A 17,340-nucleotide genomic window follows, 5' to 3' on the forward strand; every position below is an offset into this window, starting at 1 on the left:
ATAGTTGAAATCATAATTTTATATTATTCTAAATGGATTTTAGAGGTCATTTTTAACGACTTTTATCCCAACACCTTGTCCAAAAAAAAAAAAGGAAAAAATCTAGGATCATTTTTAATGGCTGTTTTGATATTTTATTTTTTAAAATTGATATTATGAGATATTGTTAAGAACCCTAGATAAAAGAAGAATCTAGTTTAGTCTTCTTTTTGCCCTTTTTTTATTTCGTTCACTTTCTTCATATTTTCTTCCCAAGTACATCATCACACTTACTACTTGTTCAAATAATATCTCGATAATATTTTTCTATAGTTATTAATTACCTAACTTAATACTATTAATTTATTTGTTATTGATCAGATGACATATCACACATAATCAGCTTAATATGTAAAGTTGACTTCATTAAGCAATTATCTACTGCACTTCATTTCAAGCTTTTTTTTTTTTATTTGTTAAATATTAATATTTACTCCCTACAAACTTTCATCCATCCGTGGCACAACCCCTTGTAGCTTAAGGTTGTAAAGGAATGGAGCCGAGCTAAACTTAATAATATTAAATTTATTTGATAAGATAATAGAGTTAAACTAGGCCGAGTTTAAAATGAAGCTTTCAATTAAAACTTATTTGATTATTTAAAAAATTTATAATTTTAAGTTTATTTGATTAGTTATTAAGTTTTAAATTTTATTAATGAACATGATTAACAAGCTTTTGTTCATAAATACTATTCACAAACTTTATTCGTGAATATTATTCGCGAACAATTCATAATTCTTGTTCATGATCATTAATGAGCTAAACACCATTATATATATTAAACGAAGATAAATAAATTTTTATCAAATCAAACACTAAATTAGCTTATAAAAGTTTGGTTAATTGATGGCCCTACCTACTAGCCTAAGTTGCGGAAGCAATTGTTCCCTAAGCAAATTACTTCCGGCAAAAACTAAAACATTGAAGAGGGCCAAGCCATACCATTGGAGCAGTTCACTGAATGACAACAAATGCTGCCTGCTCAGTGCAGCTTCATCTCTGCTGTTAAAGGTCTTAAATGACATGAGGAAGTGATGTGGTTGGTGTGCAACCTAACCAGCAGTGGAATGTGCACAAGCTCATGATCAGAACAAAACCTAACAGTCTGGAGATTAGATTAACAATAGATGACACTACTTCCTGCCAAAAGCACCAAACAGAGCATGTGCCTGCAATTTTTTGTTTATGCCTTTGCCACTTCCATACCAGTAAGCATATGAACTGGAATCGAGTGAGTGATTTGTGTGGTTGGTAGAGTGAAAGGAATTGCTAGTTTTTGATAATCTTCAAAGATGATAAAACATTGGAATTACTCGATTAGAACTGCAAAGTTTGGATTTTGAGTAGATTTGTGATTCAGATTGTTGGTCGATCGAGAAGATGCAGTGGCGGGATCGGAATTGTAGATCTCGGGAGAAGAGAGTTTGGTGCACAGGAACATGAACAAACAGAAAGTGGGCAGATCATTTAGGGGAGAAGAAGGAGGCACTGAAACCTTTTTTGAGGCCGTCGACGGCCGGGCTGAGGCCGAGGCAGCTGAACAGGCCCTGGCGGCGGTAGGGAAGCGGCGTTTTCTTCTTCAGCTCCTCCGACGCCGCTCGGTGCGCCGAGTAGTACGCCTCGTGCGGGGACGGTGCGTTTCCGGCAGGGCCGCGGGGGAGAGCGGAGTACCGGCGGAGAGGGTCCCTGCTGCCCCTCCCCGTCGCGCGGCCCTCCGACGCGCTGCGGAAGAGGAACAGATCCTTGAGCTTCCACTTCTTGCTCCCGCCTCCGCCGCCCTTCAGCAGGGCGGAGGAGGGATCTGGGGATTTGGGGGAGAAGACTTCGCCTCTCCTCGTCGGGGAGAGCGATCGCGATCCTCGATGCCCCCTAGCAAGCGGCGCATCGCCGCTCCCGCCCCCGCCAGGGGCGGAATACTTGCCCCTCCCTCGATCTCTTCTCGATGCTTCGATCATGATCGAAGCACCAGGCGAACTAAGGTTTGGTCTCGATGCGCAATACCGCGGATTGGGGATCAGGGGGCGGATCATCCCCTCCTCGAAAAGCTCGTCGGCGGTGGCGAAGGGCTGCATCGGCCACTCCCCCTCCGATTGGGTGTAGAAGGCGAAGTCAGTATCACCTTCTTCCGGTTTAGGGCTCGTCGGCGCGTCGGTCGCCTCCCAACCGTAGAGGCCGGCGGCGTGGGCGGGGCTGGTGGGTGCGCTGGTGTAGAAGTAGCGGAAGTGGGGGAGGAGGTCCCGGAAGGATGCGCCGGCAGGAGAGGAGGGGACGGCCGGCCCCAGGGGAGAGGTCATCGCCATGGCCACCACCTCCTCCATCGCTAGCGCCATGAAATGGAAACGTGGGAGTTTTCTTATAAGTTGGGAGTTGGGAGTTAGAAGAAGAAACAGGATTTACTTAATTACTTACTTAAATAATTAATTACCCAAAAAATATGCGGCGATGACGAAAGCCCTACGTGTACATAAAAGGGTAAAAATTTCCATGCTACCCCCTGGAATCTTACTTATTGTCAAATAAACCCTTAATCATATGCTGGCATTTGAAGAGTCTGAGAACCTACAGGCATTTTGTGAGATTCATTTTTCATCTTTGTTGCTCGAGGGATAAGAGAGAATGTTAAAAAGATATCCCTCATCTCCTCTAAAGTTGAACTCCACTTGCATCGACTTTACGCGTTGAGCCTTGCCATCCTAAACATTCAAAAGTTTCTCGATCGATAATCCACCAAAAGGAAAAACTCCTTGAAAAGAGGTTAAACATTTCAACCTTTTCTTACTTTAGTAACCAATTATCATTCCATTGATATTTACAATTCGCTACCTCGTCATTTTATAAATTCAAAAACTATGTTATTAGTTTGGAGATAAAAAAAACAAAAATCTAATTGCAGAAATCTAAGAGGCACGCTGAAAAGAGTCAACTATTGATTATCTGATAATTTAAATCCGCAAAAAGAATTATATTTCTTTTCATAATTCAAAATTTGTTAGTGAACAGGGAAGACAACACCTATCACAAATTTAAAATAAATTGAAAGGTGAAACATCAAAAAGTCAATTAATTTGAAAACGAAATTATATATATATATATATATATATATTGGAAAATTGGTGGTGAGTGAAGCATTAACCATCCCAATTTGAGATTAATTAGCACATGGGAAGTTAATTAACATAATGATAAATATGTGTCTATCAAAATTTGCTCAAAATTTTTTTATATACAATAAAAGAAGACCGGGAACTTTGCACTATTTGGATATAAATAATATACTAGAAAATAGTTGGGTAATTGTTTACTGGTGGAGTGAGATAGAAAATAAAAATGAGATGCCCTTTGATTATTAAAAATTAGGTGCCCTCTTATAACTTTTGTATTGAATATTGATACCGATGTATTATTAAATAATATGCCCCAACTTTATCATTATCCAAATGCAACATTTCAAAATGGCTCCACAATCACATCAATCAGAGCCAAAATAGTATGAGCATATTAGTTAAATCCTTCAAGAGATTTTTTTTTTTTTTGAAAAGTAGACAAAAACATGGACAGCCAAATGCAAACTCTTCTGAAGGAATCATAATCTACCAAAAAGAGTTCAGGCAGCAAAAGATAGAACCACATCCACTCACCTGCTTCCTGCTCATCCACGGAAAAGCTGATGGTGATGTATGGAACCTGGTCCAAGAGAAACCTGACAAAATCAGAATTTGGGAGATTCAGCATATTTATCTTTTTGATATAGATTCAAACAAGAGTGAACATCAATGTTTCAGACTTTCTGTAGGTTAGGAAACATCATCATTTTAATTTAGATGTATAGTAGAGGCAGGCAGCTGGGGCCTGGTGCTTGTGGTGCCACACCACATCAATGTCAGCAGGAATGGTTCTTGAACCTTTCTCAATCTTGAGAGGCACACTTGATCAACCTCCACTGCTATTTGATCATCAGTCGACACCAAAATTGACTCTCTTTTTTTTCGTTTTCTCAAGAACAGTAGGCATAGTCAGAATGTTAGCTTGAGAAGTAACATCCAAACCTGGTTCAATGTTTGAAGCCCTTCCTCTTCATCAGCTTGTGGAGGAACTCCTGCAGTCCCCAGCAAAATTCTCTGGCCAGACCTTACATAGATAGTGTTCAGATAATCTCGCTTGCTTGTGGAATTTCGGGAAGAAAATTTTTTCCTTTCATCCTTGGTGTTCTGAAAGGTACAGAAAGGATAACCAGATTAATGTATATGGTCTCTACTATGGTGGTGTATCCGCAAGACTACTGAAATTATAACTCTCACTAGCAAATGCTGTTTGATGAAATAGAACACTCACCTATCATTGATTACTGTGCAACTCGACTAGAACTCGTCTCCTCCAGGAAGAGAGTTTTCGTTCCATGCTGCTGTTTGCTACAAAAGTAAAACAAAAATATAAACATTAGTAACATGTTCCGTCTCTAGTATTTCTATCCAAAAACAGGAGTTTATCCAGATCAACTTCCAAACTGTTCCAGATCCAAAATGTACTCTTGTAGAGTTCGGTGGGTTTATTCTAACTAGCTCCACAATTTAGGAATAATTGGCATCAGTCATCATTGTGTCAAAAATACCCGAGGCAACTGATGACTGACGAGTACATCAGTTCTATTGCACACGAGAAAATTTGGAGAAGTTTGAAAACCATAAACTCCACTCCAGGGAATAGATTCTGCAAGAAACAGTAGTACTAGCAGAAGCATAATATTGAATGATGCAAATTAGTTGTACCAACATTAAAGATCAATTAGTGTGGCTAAACAATAGTGTTATAGAACAAGTATTTGACAAAAAAAACTAATTTGAAATGTACACAGCACAAACCCAAAGATGGACTATGTGCAAAATAACAAAATGAACCAGTCAACTCATTTCTTATACAATGAGATCGATCAAATGCATTGAAAATACAATACATACTGAGCAATAATTTTTTTTAAAAAAAAAGAACAATAACTAACTGATATAAATACTTAGGCTATGCAATTTGTCACTTTGTATCAAATATCTAAGTTATAAGTCCATAGGGGAGAAAAGGAAAAGACAAGTACATTGAAAGAAATTGCCAAAAAGTCAAGATAACTCTTTCAAACAAGGATACAAGAGGGCAACCTAGTAGAACTTCAATTATTTGGTAATGAGCATTATAGACAAGGTAGTTAGAGCCAATATGATAAATAGAATCAAAAAGTTAATTCTAAGAAATAAAATTATCGTACAATAAATTAAATAAAGGAAAAATTAGATAAGAAATGAAATAGAATCATCCCAGAGGCAAAACTCCTTGTAAGATAAGATTTCAACCTAGAAGTATAACCAAGATACAACTTGTGTTAACCTCCCTGCCAAAAATGAAGTGGGAGGTACAGAGGGAGATTGGGTCGCAATTTCCAGATACACTTGAGCAGAAAAAAAAATATATAAAATAATACACTCATTCACATGGTGAGTTGATCTCTTTAAATAGATGGTCTTCTGATAAAATTTTAACATTAATTTAATGAATATAAATAAATAAATAATGTGATTTTTAAAGTAGAAAAATATAAAAAAGAATAAGTTGCTAGATTGATGGGGTGCTTTCAAAAGTTACTTTTGACTTATCTGTATATATTCTATCAATTAGTAAGTAGTCAATTAGTCTAATTATAGTTTCCTAAGATAGATTATTTCCTAAGATATATTCCTAGTTTATATATAAATATGTCTCACTTTTCAATAAATTATACATATTCTTTTTATCTTAAATAACATGGTATCAGAGCTACTTCAAAACCTCTTCTTCCTCTCACGTATGTGCAACGGCGTTGCTTCTAGCAACAAAAGTCACTACACGCCACCGACCCAACCTTCTTCGGATTCGTCCTTGACGCCCTCGATCGTGACAAGGCCCGCGACAATGATCTAACCCTAGACGCCTTCCTTGCCCTCTTCGCCGATCTCAACCTCTCCACCACCCCCTCTAGCCCTTCTTTCTCTTCCTTATCTGTCACCCTACTTTCCTCAACGTGAGCAACACCTATGTGCGACTACAGGTCGCGTCGTCCTGTGCGTCGAGCATCCCCCGTCATATTGGTTTCTTAGACGTCATGCACTCTCCCTGGATGTCGTGTGTTCTCCTTGGACGTAGTTTCTTTGTCCCACTCGTGATTTTTTTTTCCTATTACTGAAGCCTCTGCATGCCAGTCGACGCTGATATTGGTTCGGTCTTATTTGTTTGTACTTGGATTTTTCTCTTATTTGACTTCCTTTGGGAAAAGGTCTTATGGCTAAAAATAAGTCTTCAATTGTGACGGAGCCTATGATGTCTAAAATCACGGACTATATGCTAAATGGTTGAACTATTTGGATTGGAGTAAGACGGTTCGTCTTTATCTACGAAGTATTGATAAAGATGGTCATTTAATTGATGACCCTCAAGATAATTTGAAGTAGACATGGCTTAAAAAGGATGCTTGTTTATGCCTTCGATTCAGAATTATATTAATAGTAAGGTAATTGGTTTGATGTGAATTTGCTAAAGAATTGATAGATTATTTAGAATTTTTATACTTTGGAAAAGGGAATCTCTCCTGCATTTATGAGGTTTGCAAAGCATTTTAACATGTGAAAAAATCAATTATTTTATGGCATTCAAGAAGACATATGAGGAGCTTAATATCTTGTTGCCCTTTAGCCCTAATGTGAAGGTTCAACAATATCAACAAGAGCCGATGTTATCATACGCTTCCTCGCTGGTCCATCTCTTGACTTTAAGTCTGCTAAGTCACAAGTTCTCTTAGGTTATGAGATCTCCTCTATACAAAATTTATTTAGTCGTGTTCTCCATACAAAAAGTACTACATTCGTTCAACTTAATAGTGCTTTGGTAAGTCGCAATACTAATTATGTGCTTAGAAGATCAACTAGTTACAATGGAAACAAAGGATGTGGCTCAGGACTTTGAAACTTAAACGCCGAATTCAGGTGATATTATGTACAACTAGTGAGTTAGGTCATATTAAGTTTGAGTGTAGAAAGCTTCAGTACAAAAATCAACAAAAACACTTGACCCATATTGTGTCCACTAATAATGTCTATGATAAATCGATCCTTATCTCTGGAGATGAATTTATCAAGTTTTCAAAATATTAAGAATCACTCAAGTCTTCATGTCCCTATATAACTGTTATTGCTGATTCAGGTAAACAAAACACATGTCTTCTGTTGAAATCCCGTGGTAGTTTTGATATGATCAACCAAATTAAAATTAGGTCCTATTGTATTTGAATCTTGTGTCTAAGTGTGCAGGAGCTTAGGAACACAAGAAATCGAGCGGAAGACGCAACTAGCGAGAAGGATGGCATGGGAAGGGAGCCAACGGGCTTGGTGCATCCGAGGGACGAGGTGCTGCGGAAGAGTACACTGGTAGACGAGAAGGACGTACGCGACGTTCTGAGGGACAAGAAGCCAAAGAGAAAGTCTGCTTGAGGAGAAGGCCGAAAAATGAGTTCGCTTGAGCCCTATTTCGGTTGACCATAATCACCCATTCGGAAGACCCAGAGGAAGAGAGTGAAGCTCGGTAGCTGCTAAAGCCTTCTGCTGGAAGGCGCTTTCAAGTGCAGGCACTTGAAGGCACCTTCGAGCCTTCATGGAAGGCGGCTTCGACAGGCAGAATTTAGCCGTTGCCAAAGGATAAAGTTGGTGCCTCGCTGGAGGCGCCTTCCAGCCACGAATAAGATTTTCCAAGAGTTATAAAAAGACCCCCGGACCTAAGAAATAGACGTCAACTCTTGTAATCATTTCCTAGCAACTGTCTGAGCTTTTCAACGAGTGTAAGAGACTTCTCCGCCTTCAACGAAGGAGATACTTATTGCGCTTTCACTTGCCTTGGATTAACAACCATCTGGGTTGTAACTAAGTAAACCTTGTGCATCTTCTTTCTAGTCGTTATTTTAATTTATCGTTATTGTTGCTTTTAATTAGAGTTGAAAGAACAGGGAGAGGTATTATTTTCTTTTTCTGGCAACTCACTCCCACAAGTCGGCCGCCAAGGGTCCTAACAAGTGGTATCATAGTTCAACCACCTCAGAAGGACTAACCGCTGACTGAAGCACCGAAACGATGGTCGGACCGACAATCTTCCTGCTAAAATTTGAGGGAGAATTTGTGTCTTGAAAGAAACGCATTGAGGTATTTTTTAAAACCGATTTTGATTTATTGTTAATATTAAAATATGGATTTGTAGCACTGAAAGACAAAGAGGAGTATCAATGGACCAAAAAGGAGCAAGCAGATTTTGTAGCAAATGGACGAGCCGAATTCCATTTACTGAGCGTGCTACCTCCGTAAGAAGTCAACAGAATGGGCGCCTATGAATCAACAAAGGAAATTTGGGAGAAGTTCCTGGAACTACACGAAGGTATGTCCGAAGCCAAACTCGCAAAACGAGATCTACTCCAGAACCAAATCAACATTCTCCGAATAGAAGAATACGAATCGGTTGCTCAACTACATGAAAGAATCAAGGAGCTAATCACCATCCTAACAAACCTCAGAGAAACGGTAACCAATCAGGACACGCTAAGGTATGCTTTAAATACGTTCCCGAGAGCACCGGAATAGACATCTATAGTAGACTCTTACTATATCTCCAAAGATCTCGAGATGAGTACTTTAGAAAATCTTTTCTCCACTTTTGAATTACACGAATCTCGGTGTGCAGGACAAAGAAAAAGACCGAGTCAGAACATTGCCCTCAAGACAAGAACGGACGATCCAGACTCTAAAGAGTCAATTGATAGAGACGAAGCGGCTCTAATGGTAAGAAAATTTAGTAAATACATTAAATCTAATAAATTTAATAAGTCACAGACAAAAAAACACTTTCGGAGGTAAAGAAACACTTTCGGAATAAAAGAAAGGTCCGATGTTACAACTGCCAAGGGGAAGGGCACATTAAAAGTGAATGCCCTAAACTAAAGAAGAAGGAGAAAGACAAGGGCAACATACCAAAACACAAGAACTTGAAGGCCACATGGGACGAATTATCATCCTCTGAAAGCCAATTATTGAATTTAATGTTTAATTAACTAACTGTTAAACGATTTAATGTTATAGTCATTTAACAAGTTTTAAAATTTTTTAAGGTTTAGTCGCATTTTTAGAATTGACAAAATATTTTCTTTAAAACTCTTTCTTGTCAAGTACAAAGTATGACTTTATGGAATATTTTTAAGTACACTTAAAATTAATTTTCTAACTTCTTATATTATTTTTCAATTTTTTGATGTGATCAAAGGGAAAAGAATAGGTACAAGTTTAGCAGGGGATTTTTTTTAAAAATTTTGCAACATTATACTTAATGTTCCTAAAATGTTATTATTGCAATTTCTTTATAATACTTTTATTGCATTATTTTTACCCTAACTTGAATTTGGGTTGATGCACATCAAAAAGGGGAAGATTATTGGAACCCTATGGTAGTTTTGATGTAATCAACCAAGTTAAAGTTAGGTCTTGTTGTGTTTGAACCTTGTGTCTAAGTGTGCAGGAGCTTAGGAACACAAGAAGTCGAGCGAAAAACGCAGCTAGCGAGAAGAATGTCATGGGAAGGGAGCCAACGGACTCGATGCATCCGAGTGACAAGGTGCTGCGGAAGAGTACATCGGTGGACGAGAAGGACATGCGCGACGTTCCGAGGGACGAGAAGCCGGAGTGGAAGTTTGCTCGACGAGAAGGCCGGAAAATGGATTCAGGTGAGCCTATTTCGATTGGCCAAAATCACCGAAACGGAAGAGCCAGAGGAAGAGAGTGAAGCTCGGTAGCTGCTAAAGCCTTCTGCTGGAAGGCGCCTTTAAGCACTTGAAAGCGCCTTCAATGTACATGGAAGGCGCCTTCAAATGGCAGAATTTAGCCGTTGCCAAAGGATAAAATTTTATCCTTTGCCGCCTCGCTGGAGGCACCTTCCAGCCCTATAGAAGGCGCCTTCCAGCACGGATAAGATTTTCCAGGAGCTATAAAAATACAATGGACCTAGGAAATAGACGTCAACTCTTGTAATTATTTCCTAGCAACTGTCTGAGCTTTTCAACAAGTGTAAGAGGTTTCTCCGCCTTCAACGAAGAAGATTCTTATTGCGCTTTCACTTGCCTTGGAATAACAATCATCTAGGTTGTAACCAAGTAAATCTTATGCCTCTTATTTTTAGTCATTATTTTAATTTATCATTATTGTTTCTTTTAAACTCCGCCCATGATGACCGGTCATGGCCGGTCCCAAGCCCGGATAAAGGAGGAGGGTTGCGTTAGGTTGTCAACCAGCGTCAAACTATGGCAAATATTTCATGAATGAATCCATTAAACTATTGTGCTAATGCTAGGTTGTTCCCCGGAAGGAACGCATTGCAGGGTCCGACTGTAACGTCTCGGCAAGGACCGCTACATCTCCAGAACTCGGGTGTAGTGATAAATATGTAAGAGTTCGTGTTACAGGGTCCGACTGTAACGTCTCAGCAAGGACCGCTACATCTCCATGAGAACTTGGGTGTAGTGTTAAATAGGCAAGAGTTCTCACACCATAGGTTAGATAAGAACAAATATGATAGGAAAACTAATAATCTAAGATTTGGAACATTGAACATAGGAACACTCACTGGTAAATCAATGGAGGTAGTAGATATGATGATTAGGAGAAAAATTAATATTTTATGTGTACAAGAGACAAAATGGACAGGTGAGAAGGCAAAGATGATAGAGAACTCGGGTTTTAAGTTATGGTACACTGGAAAGAGTAAAGCAAGAAATGGAGTGGGTATTATTGTAGATAGTTTGTTAAAGGATGAAGTTGTAGGAGTAGTTAGAAAAGGGGATAGAATTATAACCCTTAAGATAATAGTGGAGAAAAAACTATGAACATAATTAGTGTATATGCACCACAAATAGGATTAGATGAAGCTACCAAATTAAGGTTTTGGGAGGACTTAGATGAAATATTACAAAATATTCCACCAAATGAAAGGATTTTAATAGGAGGTGATCTAAATGGGCATGTCGGAGTGAAAAATGAGGAATATGAGAGAGTACATGGGAGTTATGGGTTTGGAACGAGGAATGAGGAAGGGAAAACTATATTAGATTTTGCGATTGCATATGACCTTATATTAGCTAATACGCTTTTTAAGAAAAGAGAAGAACACTTAGTCACATTCAAAAGTGGGAATAATAAATCGCAAATTGACTTTCTTATGGTTAGGAAGAAGGATAGAAAGATTTGTAAATATTGCAAAGTTATCCCTGGAGAAAGCTTAATTACCCAACATAGGGTAGTAGTGTTGGATATACGCCTCAAACATAGTATTAATAGAAAGAAAATATATGCAATTCCTAGAATTAAGTGGTGGAAGTTAAAGGATGGGAAGCAACATATATTTAAAGAGAAAGTAGAAGTACAAGCATTAGATGAAATATATGATGACTCTAATACAACATGAGATAAGATGGTATCAAAGTTGAAAATAGTAGCTAAAAGTGTCCTCGGTGAGTCAAAGGGGCATGCACCGCTAAGTAAAGAATCTTGGTAGTGGAATGAGAAAGTACAAGAGAAAGTGAAGGAAAAATGAATAACTTATAAGGAATTATATATTTGTAAGAACGAGGAAAATTTAAAAAAATATACAATAGCCAAGAAAGAAGTTAAGAAAGTAATGAGTGAAGCAAAAAATGAAACTTTTGAACGGTTATATCAAAAATTGGATACAAAAAAAGGGGAAAAAGACATCTATAGAATAACTAAAGTGAGAGAAAGAAAAACAAGAGATCTTAGCCAAATAAAATGTATTAAAGATGAATGTAATAGGGTATTAGTAAGCGATGGAGAAATAAAAGAGCGGTGGAAGAGGTATTTTCATCAATTTTTTAATGAAGGTTTAGGAGACCAACTTAATTTAATTAGGTCAAATGAGCATCGAAATTTTAATTTTTATCGTAGAATTCAAACTTCAGAAGTAAAACAAGCTTTAAATGAGATGCACAATGGAAAAGTCGTTGGACCAGATGATATTCCGATAGAGGTATGGAAGTGCTTAGGGAAACAAGGTATTGAATGACTTACAAAATTAGTTAACATGATATTGAAAACGAAAAAAATGTCTGATCAATGGAGGATAAGTACTCTAGTTCCCTTATATAAGAATAAGGGAGACGTACAAAATTGTGCAAACTATAGGGGTATTAAACTAATGAGTCATACTATGAACTTTGGGAAAAAGTAATAGAAAAAAGATTAAGAAAGGAGACCACAGTGACAGAATATCAATTTGGGTTCATGCCTGAAAGGTCGACAATAGAAGCTATACATCTCCTTAGACAATTAATTAAAAAATATCGGGAGCAAAAACAAGATCTACACATGGTATTCATTGACTTAGAAAAAGCTTATGATAGAGTCTCAAGAGAAATTAAATGGAGAATTTTAGAAAAGAGAGGTGTTAGCGTAACATATATTGAACTAATTAAGGATATGTATGAGGATGTAACGACCAGAGTAAAGACTTCAGGCGGAGTAACTGAAGCATTTCCAATAAAGATAGGGTTACATCAAGAATCAACCCTAAGTCCCTATCTTTTTACACTAATTATGGACGAACTCACAGCAACACATTCAAGACACAGTACCGTGGTGCATATTGTTTGCAGATGATATTATTTTGGTAGATGAGACACGTGAAGGAGTAAATGCTAAACTAGAATCTTGGAAGGAAACACTAGAAGGGAAAGGTTTTAAGCTTAGTAGATTAAAGACAGAATATATGGAATTTAAATTTAGCAATATTAGAAGTAATGGAACAATTGTTATAATAGTAGAGGACGAGTTGCCCGGAACCGAGAGATTTAAACATTTAGGATCATTTTTACAAAATGATGGAGGGATTGAGAGAGATGTCTTACATAGAATACAAGCAGGATAAGTGAAATGGAGGGGAGCGTCGAGTGTTTTATGTGGCCGTAAAGTACTTCTTAAACTTAAAGGTAAGTTCTATAAAATCGCAGTTAGACCTGCTATGTTATATGGAGCTGAATGTTGGGCTATGACTCGAGCACATGAGAGTTGCAGAGATGAGGATGTTAAGGTGGATGTGTGGACATACGAGGATGGACAAAATAAGAAATGAGAGCATTAGAGAGAAAGTAGGAGTTGCATCTATTAAGGAAAAACTCAGAGAGACACGTTTAAGATGGTACGGACATGTACTTAGACGACCAATAAATGCTCTAGTTAGACGATGTGAAACTATGATAAACATGCATATAAAACGAGGAAGAGGAAGACCAAAAAAGACTTGGTTAGCAACAATAAAACAAGATAAAATTTATTTAAATATAGATGATGATATAATAGGAGATAGAGCTCAATGGCGTAAAAGGATTCATACAGCCGACCCCACCTAGTGGGAAAAGGCTTGGTTGTTGTTGTTGTTGTTGTTTCTTTTAATTAGAGTTAAAAGAACGGGAGAGGTATTATTCTCTTTTTCAGACAACTCACTCCCACAAGCCGGTCACCAAGGGTCCCAACATCTTCTTTCCTCATCCTCCAAATGGGTGATTAATTCTGGTGCTACAGATGTAATTCTAATCTCTTTTCTACTTTTCAATCCAAAGCTAACACTGCTATCGTTACTTTAGTTGATAGGTCTCTGTCTTATGTTCGTGGATCTGGCACTATCAATCCTACACCTTTGCTTCCTCTGTTATCCGTCTTACATTTACTTAATTTATCTTTTAATTTACTCCCTGTTAGTCAACTAACTCATAATCTTAACGGTTGCATTTCATTTTTTTTTATCGTTGCTTATTTCAAGATCTTTTGACGAAAATTATTGGAAGAAGATTATTAATAAAGGGCATGAGTCTAGAGGTCTCTACATTCTTGACACACTGCTCCAAAATTCTTTTGCTTGCTCGAGTATCACTTCTCCTTTCGAGGCTCATTATAGGTTGGAACATTCATCTCTCCCTTTGCTCAAAAAGCTTTGTCCACAATATGGTAAGTCTTCATTAGATTTTGAGTCGTGTCAGTTTACAAACCATCACTGTCTTAGTTCAAATCCTAGAGTAAATAAACGTACTACTATTCATTTTGAATTAGTTCATATTTGGGCTCCTTGTCCTATTTTGTCTAACCTTGGTTTTAGGTATTTTATTATTTTTGTGGATGATTATTCTTATGTAATTTGGTTATATTTAATGAAAAGTCGTTTTGAATTTTTTTCTCTGTTTTGTCCATTTTGTGCTAAGCTTAAAACTCAGTTCAATGTGTCAATTCATACTTTGCGAAGTGATAATGTCAAATAATATACGTTCGGTATATTCCAATCTTATATGGGTCAGAATGTCATGCTTCATGAAACCTCTTGTGTTGACACTCTATCTCAAAATGGTGTGACCAAACGTAAAAACAAACATCTTCTTGAAATTGCACGAGCTCTTTGATTTCAAATGAATGTTCCTAAACCTTTCTGGACTAATGCAGTTTGTACAAAATGCCATCCTTTGTTCTTTATGGTGAGGTCCCGTACAAAATCCTTTTTCCCAATGAGTCGTTATTTCCTGTTAACCCTAGGATATTTGGTAGCACTTATTTTATTCGGGATGTCCATTCGCATGTCATTATTTTAGATCTCAAATCTTTGAAGGGTATATTTTTTGGTCATTCTCGTCTTCATAAAGGTTATAAGTATTATTCAAGTCTACTTCAAGGTCGTCACTCCTCGTGGTTGGATATCAGCAACTCTAGGTTTCAAGGTGTTCACTGCTCATGGCTAGATGTTCTAGCATGTGAGACTACTAGTTGTGTGGATGGTATTTGTGATGCGATGTTGGATAGTATTTTGTGAGGTTGGTACCTACTAGGGTACTATATGATTTCATACCTTAGGCAGCTACTCGGATCTGATATTTCATCATAAGCGAATAGTTATCTTCGGACACATGTTCTATTGTACCACTGATGATATATACCTTTCATAAAAAAAAAATTTGCTCCAGGTGTCAACCTCTTGATTCATGTCCTGCACCTGCTACTTCATCATCAGATCCAATCCCAAGCAATGATCTTCCTATTGCGTTACGGAAAGGTAAACGCAGTGTACTTATCCTACTACTTCTTTTATTTTTTATAATAGTTTATTGTCTTCCTTTTATTCTTTTATTGCTTCACTTGACTCTATCTCTATTCCTAAAATTGTCCGTGAGGTCATATCTCATCTCGGTTTGAAAGATACAATGATAGAGGAGATGAATGCTTTAGATGACAATGGCACTTGGTCGAACTACTTTCAAGGAAACGGGCTATTGGATGCAAATGGATATTCACAGTTAAAGTCAATATAGTAAAAGCCCATCATGTTGCTAAGGGCTATGCTCAAACCTATGGTGTGAATTATTCTAACACTGTTTCTCTTGTTACAAAATTGACATTTGTTCGCTTGTTTATTTCAATGACCGCTACTTATCATTAGTCTTTCCATCAACTTGATATCAAAAATGCTTTTCTTCATGGTGATCTTTAGGAGGAGGTGTATATAGAGCAAACTCTTGTTTTGTTGCTCCAAGAGAGTCAAGGCGAGTTTGTCGTCTTCAAAAATCTTTATATGGTTTGAAACCAAGTTTTTGTGCTTGGTTTGGACAATTTAGTCAGATTGTTGAAAATTTTGGTATGATGAAAAGCAAATTTGACCATTTGTGATCTACAACCGGTCAAGAGGAGTTGTAGGATTCTGTTAGTTGTGTATGTGGATAATATTGTTATTACTAGAAGTGATACTATGGGAATCTCATCTCTTAAACCTTTCATTCATACTCAGTTTCACACAATAGACTTATGGCGCTAAAGTATTTCTTGGGTGTTGAAGTTACAAGGAATAAAAAAAGATATATTTCTATCTAAGAGAAAATATGTCCTCGACCTATTAACTAAGATAGGAAAATTAGGGCCAAAGCCTTCAAAACATGCATCTTATAGGAGATGGGAAACTATTTGAACATCCTGAGAGATATCAAAGGTTGGCTGGGAAATTGAATTATCTTACCATGACTCGTCCAGATATTGCATATTCGGTTAATGTTGTTTATGTCATCTCCAATAATTCATCATTGGACAACGTTAGAGCAAATTTTGTATTTACTTGAGGGGAGCACCCGGACGGGATATATGCAAATCATGGGCACACTCATATTGAATATTTTTCAGATGCAGATTGGGCAGGTTCCAAAATGGATAGATCTATTTTAGATTATTATATCTTTATCGGAGGAAAATCGGAGGAAATTTAGATTCATGGAAGAGTAAGAAACAAAACGTTGTCACGATCTAGTGCAAGTCAAAATATAGGGCCATGACATTGTGAGATAATGTGGATATATCAACTCTTAACTTAAGTGGGATTTAAAATTTCGGTACTAGCAAAACTGTGATGTGATAACCAAGCTACTCTTCATATTGTATCGAATCCTGTGTTTCATGAGCGAACTAAGTACATTGAAATTGATTGTCATTTTGTTCGTGAGAAAATTCAAAGCTTGATCTCTACAACATATGTGAAGACGAGAACATCTTCATAAAGCTTTAAATGGGATTTGGGTTGATTATCTTTGTAACAAGTTGGACATGATTAATATCTATGCTCCAACTTGAGGTGGAGTATCATATATATATATATATATAGTGGTGATACCCTACATAGGGTTGTAAACGAGCTGAGTTTTGGGGTGTTCAAGCTTGTTTGATAAGGCAACCGAGCCGAGCCGAGCTTAAAATGAACCAAGCTTTTGAAATAATTATTCAAGCTTGGCTTGATTTATTTTTTATGAGTTTGAGATTATTTGAAGCTTGGCTTGAGCTTGGTTCGTTTAGATGTTATCGAACTCTTAATTCAAGCTTGGCTTGAGCTTGCTTCGAGCTTGGCTTGAGCTTGAATTGAGCTTGGCTCGAGCTTGACTTGAGCTTGGTTCAAGCTTGACTTGAGTTTGGTTCGTTTAAATGTTATCGAGCTCTCAATTCCAGCTTATTTGGTTGTTTGAAACTTTTAATTGTTTGATTGGTTATTGAGCTTAATAATTTAAACTTATTTGTTTACTTTATTTTATTATTTATTTAACCTATTGAAAAGAGTTTTATTAATAAATATGGTTCATAAACATTGTTCACGAACGTTAACGAGTTGAACACATATGTGTTCAAACTTGTTTGTTTAATTTAACGAGTTGTTCAAGCTTGTTTGTTTAAT

The 17,340-nt window shown here is 37.2% G+C and overlaps 1 protein-coding gene and 1 long non-coding RNA gene across 2 annotated transcripts; both read right to left on the reverse strand.

The window, feature by feature from the left end:
* Positions 1 to 1,505: 1,505 nt before the first annotated feature.
* Positions 1,506 to 2,360, reverse strand: LOC122043725. Its single transcript, XM_042604319.1, has one exon. It carries the CDS (start codon positions 2,358 to 2,360, stop codon positions 1,506 to 1,508), a length of 855 nt encoding a protein of 284 aa, XP_042460253.1.
* Positions 2,361 to 3,414: 1,054 nt separating this feature from the next.
* LOC122041323 lies at positions 3,415 to 9,543 on the reverse strand. The gene is made up of 3 exons (XR_006128958.1): positions 4,375 to 9,543; positions 4,089 to 4,250; positions 3,415 to 3,742 (listed from the first exon to the last, which is right to left on the reverse strand). It is a non-coding gene; the product is annotated as an uncharacterized LOC122041323 (long non-coding RNA).
* Between the last annotated feature and the right edge of the window lie 7,797 nt (positions 9,544 to 17,340).

This window comes from Zingiber officinale, chromosome 2A, assembly GCF_018446385.1.
Source record: "Zingiber officinale cultivar Zhangliang chromosome 2A, Zo_v1.1, whole genome shotgun sequence".
In the NCBI taxonomy this organism is placed as follows: Eukaryota; Viridiplantae; Streptophyta; class Magnoliopsida; order Zingiberales; family Zingiberaceae; genus Zingiber; species Zingiber officinale.